Source organism: Belonocnema kinseyi, chromosome 2 (assembly GCF_010883055.1).
Source record: "Belonocnema kinseyi isolate 2016_QV_RU_SX_M_011 chromosome 2, B_treatae_v1, whole genome shotgun sequence".
In the NCBI taxonomy this organism is placed as follows: Eukaryota; Metazoa; Arthropoda; class Insecta; order Hymenoptera; family Cynipidae; genus Belonocnema; species Belonocnema kinseyi.
The window spans coordinates 10,175,494-10,184,803 of record NC_046658.1 but is presented as its reverse complement, the minus strand read 5'-3'; the positions used below and the strand labels follow the sequence as shown (position 1 = coordinate 10,184,803).

The 9,310-nt window shown below is 33.5% G+C and overlaps 1 protein-coding gene across 1 annotated transcript in view; it reads right to left on the bottom strand.

Annotated features, from left to right (window-relative positions):
* Nucleotides 1-9,310, bottom strand: part of LOC117167001 (condensin complex subunit 1) — a 90,508-nt gene that overhangs the window by 36,245 nt on the left and 44,953 nt on the right. Inside the window, exons 6-10 of the mRNA XM_033351532.1 lie at nucleotides 7,565-7,627; nucleotides 7,250-7,483; nucleotides 6,847-7,179; nucleotides 6,439-6,610; nucleotides 6,004-6,344 (exon numbers count right to left, since the gene is read on the bottom strand). Coding sequence (XP_033207423.1) covers nucleotides 6,004-6,344; nucleotides 6,439-6,610; nucleotides 6,847-7,179; nucleotides 7,250-7,483; nucleotides 7,565-7,627 — 1,143 coding nt within the window. The remainder of the gene's footprint in view (nucleotides 1-6,003; nucleotides 6,345-6,438; nucleotides 6,611-6,846; nucleotides 7,180-7,249; nucleotides 7,484-7,564; nucleotides 7,628-9,310) is intronic.

The window sequence follows — 9,310 nt, the reverse complement described above, 5'->3', positions numbered from 1 at the left end:
CACCGCAGCAAGCTGTGTAGGGCTTGGAAGGAGGAGGCTGAAGTCGTAACGTTGGATTGGCCCTCACAGTCACCTGACGCTAACCCAATCGAAAACGTGTGGACCTTCGTCAAGCTGAAGCTTCGTAGAAGAAAGGTACACACATTGAAGCAGCTGTGTCTACAAATTCGTCGGATTTGGAGGTCTCTGCCGAGAGAGTACGCGGAAAAACTCGTCGAAAGCATGCCTTCGAGGTGCCAGGCCATCATCGACTCCGGCGGTGATTGGACAAAATACTAACAGAAAAGCATTTTGCTCGACACCTTGACAAATGTAATTCCATGTAGAAACATGCGTTTAAATAAAATATTTTACCAAAAAAGTTACCCACGCTTTAACTTGACAGACTGTAAATTACCTTTCCATAGTTACTGCCAGCGACTCTAAATATTTCGTATAAAATTTGAATATGCTGAATATAATCATAATTTGAATATATAACCACAAAACTCAGCAAATAACCGACACTAAACAAACATATAACCATCATCACTGATGACAACTTTTCCTGTGTTCACGCAAATGTTTCGTCACGGTCAGAATTGAGCGTTACTTTATAATCAAATATTTGGACGCGTAAAATTCATAGAGGCTTGAGGCTAATAAAATATACCGAGCAACATAGGTATAAAAAGAAAGATAGGAAACAATTAAAACTTGGATCAAAATTTAGCTTGCGAAATCACATGAAAGAAAAAGAGACAGATTTTGTACCGTGAAAAGGCTCAGCTACTGTTTTCAATACCTTATATAACCCCTCCTTAAAGGTGATGCACTAGACTCAAGATCGCCAGCATGCCAGCTGGCAAAGGTAGTACAGAGACATGGCGTCCCACACCCGAAACCATATAATACGAGAGACGCAATACTAGCACGAGAAAGCCCGGGCATCAAAGGATTAGTTAAGCGATCTAATCAAAACAGAAACAGAGAGGATAGGAAAAAAATAAGGACACAAAATAAATAAAGCACGAAAATGGAATTAATGGTTAATTAATTATAGTTCTAGCCATGATCCACGTATACACATGTTCTCCTGCACATGAGGATTTCTTTTTTAAAAAAATTAGAGAATAGTAAATCACCACTATTTTCTGCTACGGCTTCATTCTACGTTCATTTCACTTTAATCCAATCATTAACATCAAAAATAAGAATCCATAATCACATTAAACCCTGGGCAGAAGAAAAACGTTTCTATCACAGGCTTGCGAAGGCGAAAACAATACTCAAAATTATTGTGAACACCCTATGGTCGAAGAAATGGCCAGATATTGGTAGAGCATCTAGGGTACTCATATGTCAATTTAACTGTACACGACCTGGCTTCGTCTATAAAAGGAAAGAGTTGCACAGTTGACTGGGACGAACGTTCTATTCAACTTGGCGTCCGACGTATCTGGCATCCTAAAGCGTTCGGTATGGATGAAATTCACCAATTCTGGTATAAATACCTGAAGGTCCTGCACCCCGTCCTTGCTGGAACCCTTCAAAACATCTTGGAAAAACCAGGTCACTTGCTCTCTTTCAAGACAAAGGACGTGACGCATATGATTCCCTAAAAGGTAAATAATGGTAGCCCTAGTGATTACTGACCCATCATTTACCTCTCGACCCTCTAGAAATGTCTCACGGCCATCATTTCTGAATTCCTCTATAAGTATTGTGAGGAGAACGACCTCTCCGAAGAACAAAAGGGTGCTGTCGAGGCTTCCGTGGCCGCATGGATCAGGTCACGATTGATGGTGTTGTTGTGCTGCATGCGAAACACCACCATCGCAATTCGCACATGGCCTACATTGACTACTAACGGGCGTTTCTACGAAGATTTGAGCTTTACTAGAAATATAGCCCAGTTAAAGTATTTGAGAACGAACTCCATCTCCTTTTTTGGAACGGTACTATTCTAACTTATCACTTAGTCCGACACAATTCTCCAGCTGTCCTCTGGTTAGATAGTCGTGCTCAACATATGAGAATAATATACCCGAGCGTTCCCCTAAATAAAGACATTAGGCTCCGATCGTTCCGTGGGATTAGGCTATCGGCCTATCGCCAATAAATTGGCTGTCAGACCGAATATCGATATCGTTTGCTTCGCGTAAGTCATCCGGATTAACGTCAGGCACGATTGCATATTGTGTACTAAGGAAGCGAATTACTCTTTTTAAGGCCGAGCATGAGTTTGCAAGAATAATGTAAAGTCAAGTTATTGCAAACATGCGAGATCGATAAAAGGTTTTACTTCCTCAGTACACACGGTAATTTAAGCAATAAGAGTATGGTTTTCGAGTTTTCTCATGAAATTACGTTTCCTATTTGAGGTTAGTTTAAATGGATAAGTACCGCGCAGAACAGTGTGTACTGGGTGAATTAACGAATGCGCATACGCCGCAGCCATCAAAACGCACTTTCTCTGCCTGGGCTGTTGAAGTACCCCGCCACCAACAAAAACCTACTTTGCTGCTCCAAAACCACGTCGAAAAAAGCGAGGAAACCATGTACGGGTTAAATAAAAGATTTTTCTGTTCATAATCATGTATTTCATTAATACGAGGGGCCATGCCCTCCAAAATATATCAAACGTAATATATTGATAAAATAAGCTTTTATATGTATATAAATTTGTTATTTATTTTTTGTAATATTTAAATATCAATACTTGTATAATATCAATTTTGTGTTGATATTGATGTTGGTTTTCAGCGTCGATGTTTTTTACATTCTCATCAAGAGAAGGTATTAGATTTGTGCAAAATTTGACCCCCCCCCCCCTCCCCCATTTTTGTCAAGTGTCTAAGTGAACGCATTTTGAACATTTTTGAGACCTCTTTTTTCAAAATTCAAAAATTTTCTCTACGGATATTCAGTCTTCAAACAGACGAACAATTTGTCCGAATGACTTTTTTTCTATAGAACAAAAATTTACCAGGGTTATAGCATTTACAAAATTCCAAAAAACACAAAAATCAACATATTAAGCCAAATAACGCACGATATGGAAAAAAGTCCAAAGAAGAAAAATGTGTTTTTTTAATGCATTTGTTTATCAGTTTTTTTTAAAGAAATAATCAAATTTATCAACTTATTATGAATGTTGCTGAAATTCCCATCAAGTTCCCATCTGAAAAGAGTGGCATTGAAAAAACCGAATTTTTCTGCCGACAAATGCCCAAATAATGCATTTGTTTAAAAGATCATAAGATTAATAAAAAAATGATGAATTTTGCTATAAATATCATAAAAGTTCCGAATTAAAAAAAATGTACATAGAAAAAAACTAATTTTTCTTTCGAAAAATGCCTGATCACTGCATTTGTTCATAAAATTTCTTGCAATATAACTAGAAAAAACGTATGATTATGGAAAATGATAGAAAAAATTTTTCAACAAATAATTTGTTTATAAAATAATTTGATGTTTAATAATATATATAATATTGGAACATCTTTAGCTAATATTAATTTATGAAATTTAGGCGATTTCAACACTTTTCCTGTTATTGACGAGCACTGTGAACGTCAAATAGATAAAATAATTATAATTTTTTCGTCATATTTGTTTATTTATTTATCAAAAATTGAAAACGTAATTGAAAAATCAGGCTCGACAACTCTCTTAGAATGAGATCATATGAACTCCCACCTAATACAACGCAGCTGAAAGTTGGTTGAACTTCTCAGCATAAAACCCTAACCAGCTATGACTCTTGGTTGAAACTAATCGCCTTCCACCCCCGCCCCCAAACCCTCGTTAATCGAAGTTTTGTGGATCACTGAGGTAGGGATTTAATTTAGAAGTTAAAAAACATAAGGCTGATCTGTAGACCGTATGTGCTACGTTTAAATCGTAAAAATAAAATTGGAAATGAGTAAATTCAGGTTTTACAAAACCGACAGCAGTTGCAGTAAAATGTTTAATAACAAATTTGTTTAAAGAATGCGCGTTTTTTTAAAAGAGACAATGAAACTACGTCTTTTTTAATATCAATGCATGATATGAATTGTAATAATATACATTCATGGAAATGACATACAAGTTGAGATACAAATTCGAGTGCGAACCACGAGATACGTGATGAGAATGTATTCATTAAAGCCGAAGGAGCTTTAACAAATAAGAAGTGACTGTCAATAAATTATTATTGTCGACGTTTTGAATTTTTGTTTTAAAAAATCTGTGCACAAGTGGAATATACAAAGACCGAGCGCGGAGCGCGAGATAAATATATAATCGAGCGCGAAGCGAGAGAACCAAAAGTCGCGCGCCCTAGGCGCGCTCAAATTTTCGAGCGAAGCGATCCGCGTGCGCAGCGCGTTAGGAGTATGTGCCCGCGAAGCGGGCGGATTTTTTATATATACATGGGTGTTCCAAACATCGACCTTTTCCTTTTAATACAGGTATTTTGTTTCTTCTGGTGTATTAAAAATCAGACCTTAATATAGCATAACCAACAGTTGAGAAATAGTATACTGATACTGAATCCCGTAGTTTATAGTAGACCAAATCCATTTCAAACGAAGCAGGCAGCGGGTGTTATGTTCAGCATTAGCCTGCATATGAAATATGTTTTTGTATGTGGAAAATAAGGAGATAATTTTTTTTTTAATTAACATAGGAAAATTTTTTAACTTTTTACGAACGTTTAAAAATTTTGAAGCTGCAGTGAGTTTTTTTTGCGAACTTTACTCTAAAAACCGTGCCAATTTTGCAATTTATGAGATATGAAGATTTTTCTTCATTCAGTTTATATAGATAAATCAACGTTTATTTTCAATTTAAGTAGTTTCTTGCAATCGTTCAAAAGCCACGAAGATAATTTTTAAAAAAAGACGCAAAAATGTTCACAAAAAATCCACCTTTTCCTGAATTTTTTAGGAATCAGAGGTACTGCTATACTCTACTTATCATACATTTTCCGTTTCATATTATTCTTGATTTTCGGGAAAAACGAATGCATATAAAATGCAGATGCTTTTGTAATACATGTTGGAAAATACAGTTCAGCTATACGGTTTATCCTTATAAAAAGTGAAGATTTGGAAGTATTTCGCAAGGTAAAAAGTAATGGATTGAATTCAAGCAAAAGAGTAGAAAGGGGACCAGAAAAGTTACATGTGAAAAAATGATGTAAACAAAGACGAAACTAGATTATTCATAGCTCGGACAGCAAATCATAAATGGCAAGAGCTAAACAATAAGGGAAAAAAGTATAAAAAGAATAATCCAAAAGAAGCTGAAATAAAAAGTAATCCCATTTGAAGTTTTGGATACATATCATCATAACCAAAAAAAGTGAGTTTCGTCTGATATCAAGTAAAAAATACCAGTAAGATGCAATAAACGCGAGAAACGTAACATAAATATATTTTTTCTCTTGATATATAAATACATTCATCGACTTCGTAAGAGTTACAAAAATTGAACGAAATGAAACAATAAAAACCTTTGAATGGCAAAAATGGCAAACAAGCCAAGGTTTGGAAAAAAATCATAAATGCTTTTTTCTCTCGAAAAACAAAAAAATACTAAATGGAAAATGAATGGTAAGTAGGCTATATCAGTACCTAGTATTCCTACAAATTTCAGAAAAACGGTGCGGTTTTAGATTTCTTTTTTAATCCACAATAAGGTTATGATTTTTTATTATTTTTCAAATTTTGTTGTGGATTTTGAAAGAGTGTAAAAAACTGGATAATGTGAAACAATAAAAATACTTCATTTATCATAAATTTCAAAAATCGCAGTTTTTTAAGTAAACTTTGCAAAAGAAAACTAATTGTATGTACCTTTCAAATTGTGTAATATCCGTAAAAAATGTAAAAATAACGCTATGTTAATCAAAAAATACGTGTCCCCTTATTTTCCATCAGACAACATATCCTGAATATGTCCCACACCGGTCTGCATGATTTAAAATTGATTCGGTCATCAGTATTCCGTTTTCATTTTTTATTTTCTTACCTCAAAATAAGAAACTATTCTTTTCTTATTCTTAACTTCTTCCTTCTGCTTCATGAGGTTTCTGTCGGTTGATTTATGAATAAATTGTGACTCGTTTCTATCAGCATCCACCGGAACAGGGGAATCTTCAGATTCAGTAAATATTTTAGCGAGGAATAAAAGCAGACATTGCTCTTTGTCTTCTGTTGTCATGCTATCAAAGTCTTTACAGTTAGGAAGGAGTTTCATTACTTCCGTTAGTCTCTTTACAGCCTCAAGTATATTTTCACTCAAAATTAGTTGTCGTACTTGTTCAAAAACGTTATTTATATTTACGTGTTTATCTGGCTCCTCCATATTCTCTGCAATCAAACATGCCACATCGTTAAACATTATGTGATACATTTTTTGCACTTTTTCGAATCGGATAAACTCTAAATTAAAATTATTAAATACCTTGATCCTCTAGAACTTGGTTAATTGTATCCTGAATATCAGGAAGCTTCGATTTCAAAAGTTCCATTCTTTCTTCATCACCTCGTGCACTCTTGCTGGCAAAAGTCGTCTGAGCTTCCTTTAATTTTGCTTTAGCTTCGACAAGTTGTTTCGAAATATTTTCTTTATTTAGCTAAAGATTATTGTACAAATGAAAAGAATTAATTATTTTCCTAAGGAACTAAGATTTCCAGTAAAAATTTGATGTCAATTTTCGATAGAAGGGGTTTTTTTGGTCTTAAGTCCAATATAAAGAACAATAATACAATTCCAGGTGTCAAACATCGTTTTATAAGCTCCAAATTATTTATTATTAGTAACCATTATTATAAGCTGCAAAAATTTGTACTTAATTCATATTATTGTTACCTTGCCAGCAAAGGGATTGGCTTCAAGTAATGCCCGAACTAATTGGAGTGCTTGTTTTCGTACATTAGCACTTTTGTCTTCTAATCTTAGAACAGTAGTAGCTAACAGTCGTCCTTGTCGGGATAAAGGTATTGCTCGCTCTGTACACAAACGTTGCCATACTTGAAGGACTTTTGACCGAACGTAGGCATTGCAATCAAGGATATGTTCTTCCAAATCGTGAAGGCATTCATCACGTTTGTCCTTTTGTTCATCACTGAGATTTTCATCTGTCAAGGCGCCTAATACAACGACGCAAAGGACTCCAATTACACAATTTCTCATCGTATAAGACTACAAAATCAATTTAATATTATAAAATTAAAGAAAGTCAGTTTGGTAAATCAAATAAATGAAATTATACCTCATGATCAAGATAACAAGTAATGTTATCCAGAATTGGTAAAATTAAATCTGGCGCTGTTGAAGCGATTGTTTCGAGAAAAGTTGAAATATTTCGAGCATCCGTTTCTTCCGGTTCACTTTGACTAACTTCTCGCATTATTTCTTTTATCATACCAGTGCAACCAAATTTTTGTGCCATTTGCACAACACCAACAGCCAAGGGTGCCGCTAAATTGTCGTACATTCTCACTAACTATGGCAAAAAGTATCCAGGATTAAACAATGAAATCTAAACGAAAATTCACACAAAATATTCTAATAAAACCCCTAATACCTGAACAATTCGAATAACGCAGGTGATGCCTTGATTGTGTTTTTTAACCAGAATGGCTAAAACCTATAATGTGTAACAGCAAAAAATCCAGCATTGTAAAACATTTTAAATCATTTTATTTCATTTTAGCGCACTATGCAAAATACATGTTGAATCACTCTGGAGTACAGCCCATATTTCAATTACATGTTATTACTTGAAACGAAAACAAAATAAACTTTTACCCAATTTAATAGGAGAGTATCAGCGATCAAATGGAGTACATGAAAAATGAAATATTTTGTAAAAATTAATAATAAAGGTGTGATTAAATTTGTTGTTTACACGGAATGACTTTTTGTCGCAATAAATTATATTAAAATATACATAATTAACATAGTCGATTTAAAAAAAGCGGATATTCGAGCTGCACGCTTAAATATTTCAAATTCCACGATAAAAATATCAATTCTTAAAATCAAGAAAGGACAAGAATTAGTACAGTCAATCTGGAAGATTGACATTTTCTATAGTAAAATACAGAAAAATACAAAGTAATAGGAAATATAATCGATTAAATCCGGTTGCAGTTAATCGATTTCAATTGAATCGTTTTTTACAGGGATAGAACCAAAATTTTATTTACGATTATATAATATTTGTCCTTTTTTCTTACCCTTAATATTTAAAGACCAAAATTCTAATCTTGTAACATGTTTAATATAAGATCTTTCATGAAAGGAATAAAACAATTTTATACTTATATTTATAAATTTTGTAATGACTATCCTTGTCGATGAAACAGCCTTATTTCGTTTGAAAAAACTGTAGAAGTAAAATATTTAAAAAGAATAAAGTGACCAACAGTGACTAAGTTCTAACCCAAAAATTGAATAAAAGTTATGAATGCGCCCTAAAAATGAGTCTCATTTTCGTTTAAATATATAAGAATTCAAAACAATTAGATGAAAGTTATAACAATTCAGGTATTTTGACAATAAAAAAATTAACATATTCAGGGTAAATTCATAAGACTTCAAAACAATTCAAGTTAAACTACCGACAGAAAGTTTAGGTACATTTCCTTCGATCATTTGAAATTGTTTTAATAAAAGTGTCAAAAATATTTCGGCTCAAAGTTAAAAGTTTTTTTTTTAAGCTGAATAAACATTTTGAAATCTAGTAATCAACTCTGCCAAATCTAGAAAAGTGTTCTTCAAAATTTAAAAAAATTATAATATAAAGAGGATATCATACTCCTTGAATCTAAATCAAGAGCAGAATTGAATAAATGTAGTTGTTGAGTATTTAAAAAAATATATTAGCTCCAGCAATAGGAATTTTTGGGAAGCCAAAAGTGCGAGATTCGTCCTTACCTTATAAGATGTAATGGCAGATTCTGTTATACTCGTGCTCTTGATTTAGTTGTGAATAGTAGCATTTACTCTTGATTTTGTGGTTTTTACCAATTTTTAGGAACACTTTTCTAATTGGCTAAAGAGTTGAACACATGTGATCAAAATGTACATTTCGCTAAAAAAAACTGTCGACTTTGAAGCTAGATATTTTCTGACTATTTCATTAAAATAACTGCGAAAAATTTTTTTCATGAATATAACTATCATGGGATGGATTTCGTGGATTCTAAATATATATAATCTGTGCCTACAGTCTGTCAAGTTAAATCGTGGGTGGCTTTACTCGCAGTCGGTAAGGTGTATCGACATGATTTTGGTGTCAAAATATTAAGAAGAGCTCCCTCTTTCA